The following is a 17,677-nucleotide window of genomic DNA, read 5'->3' on the forward strand; positions in this document are numbered from 1 at the left end:
TTAACTTATAAAATATTTTTCACAGGTAATACTTTTTATGAAAAATATTATTAAAATAAAATTATTTTATGTAAATAAACAGAAATTTAATAGTGAAGTTTATTTTAAATTTAATTAAAATTTATATTAAATTATTTGAATTATTTCAAACTCAATATTATTATGTGAAAAATATTCAAACCTAATTTTTATTAGATGAAAAATATCCACATTTATTTAATTTAATATTTGATAAAATATATTTTAAAAATTAATTTATATTTTAAAATTTTCATAATTTTAAATATGTAAAAAATTATTATAAAAGTATATAAAATATATTTAATTAATTATTTATTATAAACATATTTGAGTAATAAATAAATTAATACAGATATTATTTTCTAAATTTAAATTTATTCTAAATTCTATTACAAGAAACATGTAAAGCACTAATACAGATATTATTTTCTAATTTAATTTAAATTTATTCTAAATCTGATTATACCTTAATGTAATTCGATTGGAACAATTAGCTGAAACCGACTTGATACGATTTCCACTCTTAACGATCGCAGTAGAAGGGCATTCCCGTAATTTAATACAGTCTCATTTATACATATAGCTATTTTCAACATTGATATCCATGCCCTTTTCACTCAACAGTTTTCGTCCTCTGAGCATCCTTTTGACGCTTTCTCTCACGCTGTTTGTTTTTGTTTTTTACCGGAGATTCTCCCGGCAGGAATTTCAGCAATGAAGGAAAAGAGCAAAATTCTATTCATTGGAGGCACTGGCTACATCGGAAAGTACATTGTGGAAGCGAGTGCCACCGCCGGACATCCTACTTTTGCTCTCGTGAGAGAGGCCACTCTCTCTAGCCCTTCCAAATCTGCGATCATCGATAGTTTCAAGAGCCATGGTGTCAATTTCCTCATTGTACGTCCGATCAACGATCGTTCGTTTCTCGCTATCGAACTCTTAGTAAATTTGCATTTTAGTTTTGTTATAGTATTTGGCTGCCGTGAAAAGGAATAAGAAAATGATAACCAAAATGAAGATAATTAAATCTGCTATTTTTTAATACGAAACTGTCGATGCATTCATTCGTTTGGCTTGGTACACATTTTTCTTGTGGATATTTGGATGCCAGAGAAAATGAAGGGAAAATAAAAATAAAACAGTGGAATGGATATTGGACTTTTTTGTCTGTTTTAAATTGTTTATGCTCTGTTACATTCAGAATTGATTCTTTTTGCGAGTTTCAGCTGTGAAGAAACTGCAAACATGCTTCCATTATTATTATTTTTTTTTTACAAATTTGTTTGTAATTGAGATTTTTAGATATTTTCTTTTCTATGTTTTTTCTTTTTCACTTTCCTTATCTTTTCTCAACTGCCAAACAGATAAAATCCTTGGATTTTTAGGCCACGAAAGCACAATGATCTTTACTTTTTTTGTTTTTGTAACAACGTGCTTGTATATTTTTATGGGAATCTACGATTATGCTGTATATGTGTAACTGGAATAGCTATCATCTGATATTTCCTTTTCCTTTTTTGTCTGCAGGGAGATCTCTACGATCACGGGAGTTTGGTTAAGGCAATTAAGCAAGTCGACGTGGTGATCTCTACAGTTGGTCATGGTCAGTTTGCTGATCAAGACAAGATCATCGCCGCGATTAAAGAAGCTGGAAATGTTAAGGTACTCTATTTGATTTACTTTGTAGCCTTTGCTTTCTTCCCAACTCCTGATTGTTAAGAAAATGGAATTATGGTAAAATATTTAGCCAGATAAAATAATACTCACAAACGAAGATTATGTACATGAAAATTTGAAAAGATAAGATCAAGTTGTGAATTAAAATGATTAGATAAGTAGCAATTCTTCAACCAAGTAATGTAGCGACTTGATCTTAAGTTTCTCCTTTCATGTTATGCAGAGATTTTTTCCTTCAGAGTTTGGGAATGATGTCGATCGTGTCCATGCTGTTGAGCCAGCAAAATCGGAATTTGAAGCCAAAGCTAAACTCCGCCGAGCAATTGAAGCTGCTGGAATCCCATACACGTACGTGTCAGCTAACTCTTTCGCCGGCTACTTCCTTCCCACTCTGAACCAGCCTGGAGTCATGGCTCCCCCAAGAGATAAAGTTGTTATCTTTGGTGATGGCAATCCCAAAGGTAGAATGCATTATACTGAATATTTTCTTGCAAATGTTCAAAATTCTTGCCTTTCACAATTAGAAATAATTAGGTTTTTTAGCAAGACTGGAGAATTGATATCGTACAAGAATAAGCTTGATAACCATTATTTTATATACATGTAGATTTGTATACATTTTAATTAATTATGTACAGATTTTGATTTAAATATTTAATCTAACTTTGATTTCTTATATGAGTGAGTTTATATTAGAAGCAACCTGTTTTTTTTTTTTTTTCTAAATAAGTGTTGGATAGATGGATCAATGATTAATCTTTGTAACTGTAAAATTTTGTGTTTCATACAGTTGATGTTTTTCGTGTGAAATTATGTTCCCTTAAGTGGTGTCTGGACCAATTATCTAGCTACTGATGTGAAATGCATGAGATTTTTCTGACATTTAGCTGCTAATCCATATGGTCGTTACCTAGCTTTGTTAATTACGGTACCCATCTTTGAGAATTTTGCTTCCGATTGTATGTAGTAGTCAAGAGTAGATTGCTAAGAGAGAAGCAATGTGAAATGCAAGTTCCTAGAACTACGAAGCCAGTCATTAATGACTGATTTGAACAAATCTTAACAATTTAATTTAATGATCAACAGCAATCTTTAACAAGGAAGAGGATATTGGGACATACACCATCAAAGCTGTGGATGATCCAAGGACACTGAATAAAATCCTGTACCTTAAACCCCCAGGCAACATCTATTCATTCAATGATCTTGTGTCTCTGTGGGAAAAGAAGATAGGCAAAACCCTTGAAAGGGTCTACATTTCAGAGGAGCAACTATTGAAGAGTATCCAAGGTTTGAATAATTTTTAATTACAAGTAATTAGGAATCATAGCGGAATTTGTGCATTTTGAGATATCTTGTGGTCCTGTTTTGGTTGCAGAAAGTGCACCTCCACTGAATTTGGTATTGGGAATAGGTCACTCAGTGTTCGTGAAGGGAGATCATACCAACTTTGAGATAAAGGAATCATTTGGAGTAGAAGCTTCAGAGCTTTACCCTGACGTCAAGTATACCACTGTGGATGAGTTCCTTACCCAATTCGTGTGAGTTGGAGTTGTGTTAATACAGCGTTATCTAAATAAATAAGCGTGTAATTGCCAGTCTGTCATGAATTCTCTGTATTATAATACAGTCGGCAGTTTGTGGACGAATAGTTCCTTCCTAGTTTGGCTTGCGTTTTATCATGCTCTAATATAAGTACCTGTTTCCAAGTTTGACCTGCTTTTTACCCTCGTTATTCTTACGTTAAATACACTAATATAAAATGCCTAATCTAATATAATCTTTAAAATTGTGATAAATTATGAGTTATCCCTAATATATGTCTAAAAAAAGAAGAATGTTAAAGTCAATCTAAAGCAATTGAATTCAATTTATCATTAATTCTAAGTTAAACTATATATATAAAAAAAAAAGCTTTGTATCATCTATCTTCTTTTTTTTCCTACTAGCAGGGAAAGTTTTTAAAACAATTGAAGTAGAAAAGAAGAATGTTACAAAGGGTGATATTCTCTCGATTAATTTCTCTTAATAAAATTTAACATTTTTCTATTATTCATCAAGATGAAAAATAAAGAGCTCCAAAAACTAGAGAAAATGTTTTACAGTCGATAGAAAGTCATGTTAATTCCCAGATTCTCCGTCCATGGAAGCCACCAAAATGAAATTGAGATCATCTGTTTGAAAATAGCGTCAACAACTTGCACATTTATAGGAGTGAATTATATTGCAGCCTCCCTCTACTATTAGAGAAAAATTTCTCCGTAAACCCTTTTTGATTCGTCTAGAACTCCGTTCCTCAATATTTTAGGCAGGGGAATATATTTCTGCCTGTGTCTAGTGGTTGGTTTCCTCTTTGTGCTGAGGTCAGAATTTATATAGCCTTTGGTTTTAGTTTTTAGTGAACGACTTTATTGCTAAGGTCTTATGGGGTTTTATCTAAATGATGTAGAACAAAAACAATAATTTTTAAATGGATGGGTTTGAAAACTACATGTCAAACAGGATTTTTTCTTTTTTTTTTTTGCCAATTCTTGGCTTGTAACTAACGTAAGCCTTGTTTTTTTTCATTTTTTTAAATGATAATTGATGATTGGCGGAAGAATATGAAATTTAACAGTGTCTGAAATTTAGTTGTAGCATTAGTGCAAAAAAAGAGAACGGTAGGAAAGAGAAAAAGGGAAATCCAAGGAAGAGATTAATTTCCATTACAGTTAAAGAGAATTGGAATATGGAGTAGTGAATAGAGGAGCGAACCTAGGATAGGTGAAGAGAATCTGAGAATGGTGAGGATGGCACCCAGTTTTCCGAGCCTTTTTCAGTGTAAGCTTTGGTTGTTGAGTATCGGGACTGAGGCTTTTGCTAAGTTGAGCTGGCGTTATCTTCCACAACGAGTTTTTCATTGAAGGAAGCGTGTTCCTTTTAACTAAATCAGTAATAAGGGCGTGGTGGAAGAAATATAATGAAAATAAGTCTAATTAAATTTATATAATTTTACTTTATAGTTAAATAAGTTTAATTTAAAATTTTAAATTAATTAAGTTTTTTTTTTAAATAGAAATTAATTAAGTTCTTATATTTTTATTAAGAATTAAATAGGTTCTAATTTAATATGATATTATTTTTTTAATAATAAAATTTTTTTTATAATTTAAAACATGAAAAATTTAGTATTTTAATTATCATAAAAATTTTAAAATATATATAGATATAATAAATAATTTTTAAAATTACAAAAATAAATTTTATCATATAAAAATAATATTATATTAGATGAGAGCTTATTTAACCATCAGATAATAGTATAGGTATTTCATTGATCCAAAATTTTAAATTGAATTTATTTGATCATTAAATAAAAATATAAAAATTTAATTGGACTTATATCCGAAATACAATTAAGGGATGCCTACAATATGCCTACCACCTGATGGATGTGAAGTCTAATGATTTTTCTCATCTTCAAAAGCTATTAAAGCTTCCCTTTCATGTGATTTGGAAAATTTAACACATAAAGACGTTTGTGATTATGCCCAATCTGCATCCATTTAGGTGGTGACCATAGTTTTCTTTGGTAAACAAATATGCAGATATATTGATTCTTGTGTATTCAATAACGTCTTCGGTTTGAAATTGTCAAGGCATTGGACATTCCTTGGCAATGAAAGCTTTAAATAATCTTTTATATAAATATTGACCATTTATTATCTTTCTTATGGAGATTAAAAATTAGTGTAAGTATATATAATATTTGCAATGTTATTGTGGGTATCCTTTTTCAATTTTCATCTATTCGATTGGAAAGGTGGAGGATTTATCATTGCAGTAGAATAACTGTGTTGTTGAAATCTGCAACTTATTTCCTAACATTTTGCAAATTGTCATATATTAATAAAGAATTACAACATAAAATGAAGTTTTTATATGGTTATTATCCTGGTAGAGGCAGTAGGGATTTTTTGTCGAATGATCTAAAATGCCTCCATGTTTCATAAGACTTGTCATGGTGTTGTATTGGCAATTTTAATGAAATCCGAAATTAAGAGGATAAGTTAGGAGGTTGTGAGGTACGGTTTTTCCAAATAGTAGGTTTTAATGATTTTATTCAATCATGTGCTCTGATAGAACTAACATGGAAAGGTTCTACTTATACTTTATTTAATAAGCGCTTTGGTGATAATGCTATTTAATAATGTCTAAACCATGCTTTGGCTACTATTGAATGGCAGGAATGTTTTCCACAAGCACAGGTCATTTATGAATTTCTGCTAGAGTTGGATCATTGACCTTTATTTTGTTGATTGGTGCTTGTCCTAGTAAGCACAAGTTTTTATTTCATTTCTAGGCAACATGGTTGCAGCATCCTCAATGTGCAGATGTGCTACAACGAGCCTGGAATGATTCTAATCGCGACTCAGCTATGTTTTCCTTTATGCGTAAGTTACACTCATATCGATCTAAACTAAGCTATTGGCATAAAGATGTTTTTATGAGTGATTCGACAATAATTGGAAGATTTGTATGCTAGACCTTTCGATTCTCATAACGCCGCTTGTGAGGCTCGATTGGTGGCTTAGCTTCATAATCTTTGGCAACAGGATAAAGCACATTAGAGATAAAGATCTTAGGTGCAATGGCTACAAAAAGGAAATAGAAATTCACAATATTTTTATCTATCGACCGTCTAATAGAGACAATAAAATCATATTGATTGTCTTTAATCTGCTTTGGATAGTTGGTCGAGCGGGACTCTAACATTATTTTTCTTATTCACATCTTTTTTTAAGATCTTTATCTGACCAAGCCCTTACACGTTTGTGATCAAGTTCTCACCTTGATACCCTCTTTAGTCTTACAAAAGCTCAACAGGGCTTTATTGGCACCCTTGTCTAATGAGGAAATAAAGGCAACAGTTTTTCAAGTAGGCGTCGATAAAGCTCTAGGTCCTGATGGATTTCAAGTTTATTTTATCAACATAATTGTGTTGTGATGGGTTCGTCGTTATACTGTATTGTTTATAATTTTTATGAAAATGAGTATATATTAAAAGAAATTAATCGGACTAATATTGTTCTTGTTCTAAAGTATCGTAGCTCAGTTAGTGTTCACCAAATTTATCTTATCAATTTGTGCAATTTTGTGTATTAAAGTCATTTCCATGACAGCAGTAAAAAGGCTTTTATTGGCACCCTTGTCTAATGAGGAAATAAAGGCAACAGTTTTTCAATTAGGCGTCGATAAAGCTCTAGGTCCTGATGGATTTCAAGTTTATTTTATCAACATAATTGTGTTGTGATGGGTCCGTCGTTATACTGTATTGTTTATAATTTTTATGAAAATGAGTATATATTAAAAGAAATTAATCGGACTAATATTGTTCTTGTTCCAAAGTATCGTAGCTCAGTTAGTGTTCACCAAATTTATCTTATCAATTTGTGCAATTTTGTGTATTAAAGTCATTTCCATGACAGCAGTAAAAAGGCTTCAGATACATTCTCTTATTCTTCATGATCAAAATACTTTTATTTTCAGACCATTCAGGATAATATTGTGCTTGCTCGTGAGGTTTTTCATTATTTAAAAACTACTAATACTCGTCTGTATACTATGGCTCTTAAACTAGATATGTGCAAAGCTTGTAATCAGATTGATTAGGGTGTTTTACGTATTGTACTATTAAAAATGGAGTTTGCTCCACAATTGGTGCATTTGATTATGCATTATATTACGATAGTTAGTTTCTCTATTCTAGTTAGTGGTGCTCCCTTCTCCTTTTCGCCTTCCAGGGATCTGAGGCGAGGGGATCCTTTATCTCCTTATCTTTTTTTTTTCTCAAGCGCTCTTCTATTTGCTATTAGATGCTCATAGGAGAGGACTCCTTAAAGTATAAAGGTTTTATGGTATGTTCCTTCGATTGTTGATATTTTATTTACAGATGATACTTTGTTGTTTACTTGAGCAATGAGACAAGAAGCTGAAAATTTGCTTCAAGTACTTTAGAGCTATACTATGACTTTCGGTCAATCTATTAATCTCCAAAAGTCTCATATTCTTTTCAGCAAACATACACCTCTTGTCTTTAAGCAAGAATTTCTCTGTAAGTTTCAAATGTAGGAATTGCTTCCTTCTAATAGGTATTTAGGGCCACCAGTGCTTTTAGGACTATCTCGTCAATAGACATTAGTTGTTGTGGAAGACAAGTTTCGTGCAAAAACTCAGGCTTAAAAATAGAAATTATTGTCTCAGGCTGGCCGTGCTACAATGATTCAATCAGTTTTATTTGCCATCTCTATTAACTTTATGGTAATTTTTTAATATCCTAAGCAACTTTCAGCCAAACTTAATAGCCTATGGTCAAAATTTTGATGGGGTGGTGATGAGGAGTCCTGAAAATTTTACTGGGTTAGCTGGTAATATCCTTGTCTTCTAAGTTTTGGGGTAGCTTAGGTTTTAGAGAGTTTGAAAACTTCAATGTAGCTTGTTTAGCAAAACAGTGTTGGAGGCTTCTTCATAATCAGTCTTGCTTATGCATACGAGTTCAAAAAGGTATATATTTTCCGTGATCTTCCTTTTGGCAGGCTACCTACAAGCAACATAGTTCATGGATATGGCAAAGTTTATTAGCTGGTGGAGAAGTTCTTCAAAAAGGAGCTCGCATGAATATTGGGGATGGTAGAAACACTAGCATTTGGTCAGATCCTTGGATACCTCAATTGGTTAGTTTCAAATTGCCTAGTTCAATAAATTATCTAGTTGATATTACTATGGTGGCAAACTTAATTGATCATAGTGCTATAGAATTGAAATATCAGTTGGTGAAGTATTTATTTGCTCTCGACAGACAACAACTATTCTCTCTGTCCCGTTAGCTCCTCTTGGTATGTCGGATTCTCTTGTATGGCATTATGTGTATAATGACCAATATAGTGTATGATCCAATCACAAGTTATTAATGTGTTGTTCATCTAATCAACATGTTGTGCCTCAACCCTCCTCTTCTTTTAGTGTTAATCTAGACATTTGGAGGCGAATATGGTCTCTCTAAGTCTCTTCTAAATTGAAAATTTTCACGTGCCGACTTCTTCATAATAATCTACCTGTCTCCATTAATTTGGTAGGACGCAGTGTGTCACATAACCTTATGTGCCCCATTTGTCGGTCTTAGTTTAAGACCTTAGAACGTATTTTCTTTTAGTGTCCACATGCTTGGCCAGTTTGGTTAGTTAGTCCTTGTAGTTATAAACTGAATTCTGTGGGTTTTCCTAGTTTTATGTTGTAGTGGAAAACTCTGTGGAATAGATTTCAGTTAGAGATGGATGGCCCTTTACTATTAACTCCAGTCACACTCACCGTATGACATATATAGAAAAATAGAAATAGAGGTGTCTTCGATTCAGTACAACTGGATTCTATTGCTATGTCACAATATGTTTTTATTGATTTTAGGCAACTACAACAGAGCGGTGTTTTTGCAGATTCTTCTCATTTTCAACGTTGTCGATCCTCTCATGTAGTTGCTTGGAGTTCTTCCTTAAAAGGGAGTGTCAGGCTCTATTATGATATTGTATGAAAAGATCAATTTTTACCTGTTGCTATTGTTGTGGTTACTTTCAATAATGCAAGGATAATTGTACATGGTATTTCGGTGAGAGTTTGGTGTTCATCTGCTACAGCAAGAGAGGCATGGATTATGTTAGCAAGAAATAAATTAGTATTTGAAGCAGGCTTTACATCAATTAAGTGTGCAATAGATTATGCAATTGCGTATGATGCTTGCATGTACAAAGTCTTATTTACTATGGGATATTAGGACCACAATAGCAATAATTTTGAAAATATCCTCATGTCTCCGACATGTCTTTTTCAACTGTGTCCTATGTCAATTTAATACTTCTACAGATTTAATTGCAAAACTTTATTTTAAAAATTTACTTCCTTCAGATTGATAGATGTACCAATTAAAAGATTTAATAATCTTATTATAATTATATTTTGCTGCTAATAGCAGCCATATAATACAATGATACATTACAGGTAAAAAAAAAAAAAGCATTACTGCAAAAAGAATAGAAGACCTGCCAAAATTTGAATCCTTACATATATAAACAAATCTATCCAAAACCTCATATGAGGTTTGAGAAAAGAACATAGCAAGGAGAGCAAAGCAAAAGGAAAAAAATTGGTATTTTTTCGGGCCAGACCATGGGTAAAAAAGTAAAGCACGTTTAGTTAAAAATGTAAAGAAGAAAAAACAAAGCTATGCCGAGCTAAAAACACAAAAAGGATAACCTAAAGTTGTAGCCATAAATCAAAGGATGAAATTATAATTATAACATGCTCCATATATTTGATATTAATGTTTATCCATTCCCATATTTATTTAAAGGTTCTACTTAATTCATCTTCAACTTCTTTTATTCAAATTTGAAATTTTTCTTAGCATTTTTTTAATTCTTGGTGCCAAACCTCTCTTGTTATTATCCCAGTTTATGTAGAAACTGCAGCTAGAAAGTTTTGCCTCGGATAATTTTAACAGGCTCTGAAACTGGTAAGCATTACTGCAAAAAAGAATAGGAGATCTATAGAAAATTACTGCCAAAATTTGAATATTAATGAAATCCTCTAGTCAAGTACAATACAACAAAAACCGAGCAACAGTTGAAAGCCTGCAAGAAAGGTTAAATATGTGCAATCTTATTCATGCATTCCCATTTTTTTCCCTTTGTTTCCCTTGTTTCCATGCTTAGCTGAGCTCTTTCCTAACCCCTTACCCTTTTGACCCTTTGCATTCTTACCCTTCTTCGAAGCACCTTTTCCCGGCTTCCCTGTACCACGCGCCCTTGCATCCTTTTTCATCCTCCGATCAACAAGGACTTTCCCCTTTCCAGCCTTCACTGCAACTCCTTTCTTTGCGACAACATATTCTTTCTTTGGCCTTTTAGGCGTTGCCTTCTTATATAGTTGTTCAATCATTTTCCTCTTTGACCGATCAGAGATATCTGTTTGGTCAGATATGGTGTTTGCTTTCTTGCGAACCTTCTCAAGCTTCCTCATTGCCACCCGCTTCTTTCTAGCCTTGGCCTGTGCCACCTTCTTAGCAGGCCGTGCATTTATTTCTTTGAATTGTGCTCGAATTGCAGCAATCTCCTCTTTGGTAACAGGCTTCATTGGCTGGCGGTGCCTCCTCTCTTCTTCCACAAACCAGCCAGGCAAGCCCTCATCATCAAACATATACTTATTGTAAGCATCATCAAGCATCTGTTCCCTTTGTTTTTTTCTCAGCATCTTCTTAGCATAAGCCAATACCTCAGCCTTTGTTTCAACATCATCATCGTCAGAATCATCTGTGGATGAATCATCACTGGAATCTGTAGCTGGAGCCGGGACAATCTCAAAATCTTCTTCTGCCTTGGAAGTTTGGGGTTGAATGGCTTTTGACCCAGCACCATTTTTTGTCGTCTTTTCTGGAACAGCAAGCTTTCTCTCCTGTTTATCTACCTGCATTGCATCTTCACTATCATATTTTTCCAAGTCTCCATCCTCTGCAGCCTTGGCAAAGACCTCCTGAGTAAACCATTTATTTGTTATCTCTTCTTGGGTTGGAGCCTCCCCATCATTCAATGGTACCATAAGAGGATTTGCTTCCTGATCACCTAGATCTTCATCTGAACCATAATCAGAATGAATAACAACATCATCACCATCACCCTGCAGCAAAAAAACATTTAAGAATGTGACAACAAATACCAACTTGGGAAACAAAATTATGGCAGATTGCCAAACACGTTGTCAAGAGTCAAGAGCCAAGAGCACATTACACAAAACAAACACATTTTAACAGCAATACAAAAATAAATTACTCAATTATTTGAAAACAGCATTAAGTGCAGACTATTAGGAAGTAGTGTCTTCAAAATTCACGAGTTGACCATGCACTGGAAGAGCTGCATACCTCCAGAAGTTGTTTTGAATATGCCTGCCTTGCACGTTTTCGCTGCTTAGTACTTCCTTCCTTCTTGGTCACAAACCGTTCATACACCTGATCAAGAAACTCTTCCATTTGTTCGTCATATCTGACATCAAATTCAATTTTAAATTACAGACAATTTCAGAGATTAGAATACTCAAATAATATCATCAATACTGCAGGAAATTAGGAATAACCTTCTCCGTTCTTCATCAGAATCTACGTCACTAGATGAATTCTCCTGTGCTTCATTATCGGTCTCATCATTTTCACCATCTCTTAACTCACCATTATCATCATCATTTTCAGCAGAATCAACAGCTACCAGATCTTTTTTTCCCTGAGGGAAAAAAATTGTAATTACAAGAGCTGTTAAGCTTACTGATTAGTGAAATTTCAGTCCTCCCCCCCACCCAAAAAAAAAAGACTGTTATACACGCTTTTCTCAGACATGAAATTTCATTAGTTCTGAGAGGTAAAGCGATACTTCAAACCCCAAAATTAAGGGGGAAAAAATTATATTCTAAACAAGCAAAATGTGGACAGTCATTATAGCGACTTTACAACAAGAATATTAAAATCTATGATTAGAACCATTAGATGAATACAGTTACGGAATAATCTTCATTTAGCATTAGCAATTGGAGAGTACCACGGTATAATAAGATGCCATTTTTATTTACACATAATTACAGGTCATGGTAAAAACCACATAATTAAATCATAGATCTTATAGTCTAGCTTTTGTTTCGCAAAGAGGAACATTAAAATGACAAAGAAACAAAAACTGTACGTCAATGGTTTCTACAACCACAGTTTTTAATGCAACAAAGGAAAGGTGAATGCATGCCTTAATGGAAGAAAGAGAGAACAATTCATGATCAGTGTAGCCATCTTCCATTGCATCTATTTGCATTCCTGTTGCCTTCCGTGCCTTGTCCTGAAATATTTAACATATTAAAACAAAATATAAGCCACAATTATGGATAAGCATGCACAATATTTTCTTTTTATCATTGGTCTAAAAAATTGTTAAAAGCAATTGCAAACACAAATCACATGATATTAAATATATTGGTCACCCTACAACATGTCTAGTTCAGAAACTTCACATGGTAAAGCTTAGGCATCATAAAAACCTTAGCTCGCCTTTTTGCATCACGTTTCTTTTCTTGTTTCCTCTTCCGCTCCATAGCATAAGTCAGCTCCTCCATTTCATTCAGTAATTTATCATCTTCATCCTCTTGTTTCTTTTCTTCACCATTAACAGCAGTAGAACTAGCCTTTTGCGTAGGAGACAGGGCCTTCCTTACATGCATCCGCCACCTAACATCACACAACAAATATAGAAAAACTCATGCCATGCACATTAAAAAAAATCTGTGACTCTGTGCATGATGAATCACCAGCCCAGCATAATTCTTGTAATCCCCTAATTCTCTGTTTATGCCATGGGCTATACTACAAACATTGGCAACAGCCACAAGCATCTTAGATGCTACTCAACAGTCAGCTCAAACCTCAACACTTATAGATCATAAAATCTGAGCTCTTCGTTTGTACACATCAATTGTGCTCCGAATACCTTAAAAAGATTATTAAATTAAATGCAAAATGAAGTCCACTGACATTTCTTTCACTCGCAAAAAAGAGTGAACCCATCAAGTTGAGTCCATGTGAGAAAAGCTGAAACTCAGCATCTAGTTCCGCACTAGGACAATAGTTTGAAATAAACATTATAGAAAATTATTATTGATCGGGTCTAAATAATGCCTATAAGAACAACAAATGCTAGTTTGTCTTATATCTTATTTGCAACTGCAGAGAACTATATTAAAAAAGTCAATGAAATGGAAGGGATAAGCATCTTACTTCAATAGATGTTTGAAGTCTTGCTTTCCCAGAACACGGAGATCATCACAAAGTGTTTTAATCTGGTCACACATAGTTAATGTGGAAATTAAAACTTAAGAAGAAGAGGGATGCATAGTGATAAAGAAAGACCAAGTAAAATAAGGGGAGGTACCTCTTCTGTTGTTAAAGCATGATCCCTTATTGGCAAAGAAGTTGGGCCCTCAAACACTATAGAAGTAACTGAACCAAGGATTTCAAGAGGTGCATCAGACCACACAAAATCAGCAGCTGAAGACACCTTCCTCACAATGCTTTCCCCGTCTTCATACCTGTAGTTGGATTTCAAGCATAACATAACAACTATGATTGATTCAATAGGCTAACTGCATTTAACTTCTCATACACACATGCTTAATCCAAATGAAAGAGCCATGACATTTCCCTCGTCATATGAACCAAGGTTTTACCAAGACATCCACAAATTAAATGGGATGAGATGACTAACCCATCACGGTGTCGCTTTTGCTTTGTTCCTCTGAGTACATCTATCACCTAAATTAAGGATTCATAAAACCAAGACCATAATCAACTTATGCCCACAGAGAAGAAATGTTATCAGAAGGGGTAGAGGAGGAAACAAGGGATAACCTTTCGAGCAGGTTCTATGGATCCCTGAAACAGGTGTTTCACATCAAGAAGTCGTGGATCAATCTTTGCAGGGGCCTTGTACTTCAAGCCCACGAGAAATATTTCTGCAGATGTTGAACGACTTGCTGATGGTTTATCCACCTCAACCTTTTCAAACAACTATAAAAGAAAATCCGCTATCATCAAATTGAGCTATTTGTAGACCCCAACAATAAGACATGATAACAAGGAGAATATATTTACCTGATTGAGACAGTACAAGACTGAATTGTAGTCTTGAGACCTGAAAACCTATTAAAAGACAACAGATAAGCACTATGATTCACCTAACAAGAAATTCCGATCTTAAAACACTTCAATGAGATATACTTTTTGGTTCATCTATCAGTAAAACATACCTAAGTCTAAGCTGTGTCAGTTAACTAAGTACAAGAGAAAATTATCCACACTCTTCTTTAGCACCACATAACAACATGTAAATTACAGGGAAAGAAAAACAGAAATTTATAAAAAATAATAATAATAAACCACCGTTGAAATACTCTCCCCTTATCCTCCAGTTTTTTAATCAACTAGCGTTAATTTAAATACCATCCAATCCAAAACTAGATATGAACTCAAACTCATCCAGCTAATTAAACCTTCCAGCTTCTAGCAAACAAATCAAACAAAAAAGCATAAACCAAAAACTAATTTCTCCTAAACATTTCTAAGAAAACAAACGCAATTGGACCGAATAGGGAACAAAAATCTTACTTTGGTAACAAAGTTGCCTTTAGGAGCCAAGAACTGTGTAGCCAATTTCACAGAATCAATCACAAGCGCATTCTGAGCCGTTGCTTCTTGCGCCCACGCACCACCAATATTAGGAGAACCATCGTGCAAAACCAAATCAAAAGCCTTCACTCCATTTTCTCCCATAATTTTCTTAATCCTAGCTTTACACTCAGACTTGGTGATATCCTGCTCGATCGAAACCGCCCCACGGATAGGCGCAATCCTAACCAAATCTATGCCAAGGACAAGGCTGCCAACGGGAACGCGCTCAACCGCCACCTGCATCCAACCGCCAGGGGCAGCGCAGAGGTCGAGAACGGCGCGAGAGGAGTGGAGAAAGTGGAATTTGGAGTCGAGTTGGACGAGTTTCCATGATGCACGAGAACGGTAGCCGTGTTCTTTAGCGAGATGGTAGTACTTATCCAATCGATGTTTTCCTTTTGCTTTACCCATGGTAGGATTCTAGGGTTTGAAAACGAGATTCGTTTCACTGCTATTATTATTTCGGAAGCAGAGGTTTATCTAGGGTTTCAGTGAGTGCCTCTCTGCACAGGAGCAGAGGAAGAGGAAAATAAAACCCTGAGGCAGAGACTAGGGTTTTGTTTTGATACATTACACTTTAGTCCTTAGAGTTAATGAAACTTACATATTAATTTAGAAAAATTATAATTTAGTCCCTCTAATTTAGTAAAATATAACCTTTCGTCTCTCTATTTTAAAAAACCTTCAATTTAATCATTCACATTTAAAAAAACTGCAAAATAGTCCCTACCTTCAAATTTTCGGTTAACCTTCCATTTATTTTAATAAAAATGATTAAACTACCATTTTCTCCTCATCCTTCTACTTCTTTTCTCGATCCTCTTCTTTCTTTTCTCATCATCTTCCTCCTCCTCCTCCTCCTCCTCCTCCTCCTTCTTCTTCTTTTTCTTCTTCTCCTTCTCCTTCTTTTCCCGATCCTTTCTCCTCCTCCTCCTTCTCCTCCTCCTCCTCCCTATCCTCTTCTTCCTTTTCTCCTCATCCTCCTTCTTGTCCTCGTCCTCCTCCTCCTTCCTCTTCTTCCTCTTCCTCTTCTTCTTCTCCTCCCCCGCCTCCTCCTCCCCCTCCTCCTCCTCTTCCCGATCCTTTCTCCTCCTCTTTCCAATACTTTCTCCTCCTCCTATGTTGGGATGGAGTGAATACTGTTTGGTTGATTTTACTTAAAAGGTAGTTTAGTCATTTTCATTAAAATAAACAGAAGGTTAAGTGAAAATTTGATGGTATGAACTATTTTACAGTTTTTTTTAAATGTGAATAATTAAATTGAAGGTTTTTTAAAACAGAGGGACGAAATGTTATATTTTACTAAATCAGAGAGACTAATTTACAGTTTATCCTATTAATTTTTATATTTTTTTTTTGAAATGGTAATTTTTATATTTTTAAAATCAATTTCTATATTTTATAATTATTTATTTAATCTTTATAATTTTAAAATACTAAATAGTTTAATACTTACCATGAAAAATATGGTTAAATCACGATTATTGTATTAATTTTTAAAAACTAATTTATTATATGTCTACAAATTATAAAATTTAATTTTTATAATATAAAAAATTTTTAATTAATTTTTTAATCTTAAAAAATACATTAATTAATTATTTCATTAATTTTATAGTATTTTACATGCAATCAGTCTATTGTCTCCTAATCACTAATCAAACAGAGAAATTAACTGAAGAAAGAGATGACGAATTAATAGTTTAAGTTATTTTGCATGTAAGATTCACCGGAGATGTTTACAATCCTAAAATCTTAAAATCCGAAACCCAAAAGAATCATGCAAGTAAATTGAGGCACAAGGGAGAGAACAAACCAAAAGGCCAAGTAAGAGTAACCTTTAAAATTGCAATTCAGTGGCAACAAAAAAACAGTGCATCATTGGATCAGTTGTAGGCAGTGAATGCAGGTATAAAGAGAGAGGGGAACATCCTTATTCAAACCACCATATACTGTCCAGATCATCGGAGAGAACAGCCCTGAAAAGCAAATGCCAATGAGATCAAGCTTCCACTCTACGGTCCAACTAAGGAGCGAAAATTAACAGATTTATTTATGAGTTATTCAATACTCACTCGCTTGATAAGCGAATTGAATTTGATCCTAATTTATATGATTTTTTACCCTTCGTTTATAATTAAAAATTTTATAAGAATTTAATTTAATTGAATTAAATTTTTTTACAAAATTTTTATTTAGTATAATAATTTAAAAATTTTTCATTGTGTAAAAATGAAATCCCAGATGATTTTGCAATAATTTATTTAAATTTTTTCAGTAAAAAAGCTAAATTTAAAATAAGTAATATTCGTCTCATTAAGAATCATGAGTAAAAATGAGTAATATTCAGTTTAAATCGAAAAAATCGATCAAACCGAATTAATTTAAAAATTCATTTAATTTTTTATTCATTTTGATTCAATTTAATTTTTAATTTTAAAAATTTTAGTTATTTCGATTCGGTTTGATTTTAATGATACGAAATTAAAAAAATCGAATTAAATCGATTAGTGATAATAGTATGTTATTTTTATAATGCAGAGAGATAAAACCATAATCAAAGTTGAAATATTTTAATTAAATTTTAAAATATTAAAAATAAGGTATAAAAAATAAAAAATTCAATCAATAAAATTAAACTGAATCAAATCAAATCAAATCAATTCGATTTAACTTGATTTCTATTTAAAATTA

At 33.4% G+C, this 17,677-nt stretch overlaps 2 protein-coding genes across 2 annotated transcripts; one reads left to right on the top strand and one right to left on the bottom strand.

Moving 5' to 3' along the window:
• Positions 1-609: 609 nt before the first annotated feature.
• LOC110612522 (phenylcoumaran benzylic ether reductase Pyrc5) lies at positions 610-3,407 on the top strand. The gene is made up of 5 exons (XM_021753295.2): positions 610-918; positions 1,549-1,683; positions 1,922-2,159; positions 2,785-2,988; positions 3,077-3,407. Exons 1-5 carry the CDS (start codon positions 736-738, stop codon positions 3,241-3,243), a joined length of 927 nt encoding a protein of 308 aa, XP_021608987.2. The 5' UTR covers positions 610-735; the 3' UTR covers positions 3,244-3,407.
• A 6,868-nt stretch (positions 3,408-10,275) lies between these two features.
• LOC110613562 (adoMet-dependent rRNA methyltransferase spb1) lies at positions 10,276-15,516 on the bottom strand. Its single transcript, XM_021754763.2, has 11 exons — positions 14,921-15,516; positions 14,408-14,455; positions 14,165-14,323; positions 14,022-14,068; positions 13,689-13,845; positions 13,535-13,596; positions 12,802-12,988; positions 12,513-12,602; positions 11,860-12,002; positions 11,648-11,768; positions 10,276-11,403 (listed from the first exon to the last, which is right to left on the bottom strand). The coding sequence occupies exons 1-11, from the start codon at positions 15,392-15,394 to the stop codon at positions 10,390-10,392; spliced, it is 2,502 nt and encodes an 833-aa protein (XP_021610455.2). The 5' UTR covers positions 15,395-15,516; the 3' UTR covers positions 10,276-10,389.
• Positions 15,517-17,677: the final 2,161 nt, after the last annotated feature.

This window comes from Manihot esculenta, chromosome 4 (genome assembly GCF_001659605.2).
Source record: "Manihot esculenta cultivar AM560-2 chromosome 4, M.esculenta_v8, whole genome shotgun sequence".
Lineage (NCBI taxonomy): Eukaryota > Viridiplantae > Streptophyta > Magnoliopsida > Malpighiales > Euphorbiaceae > Manihot > Manihot esculenta.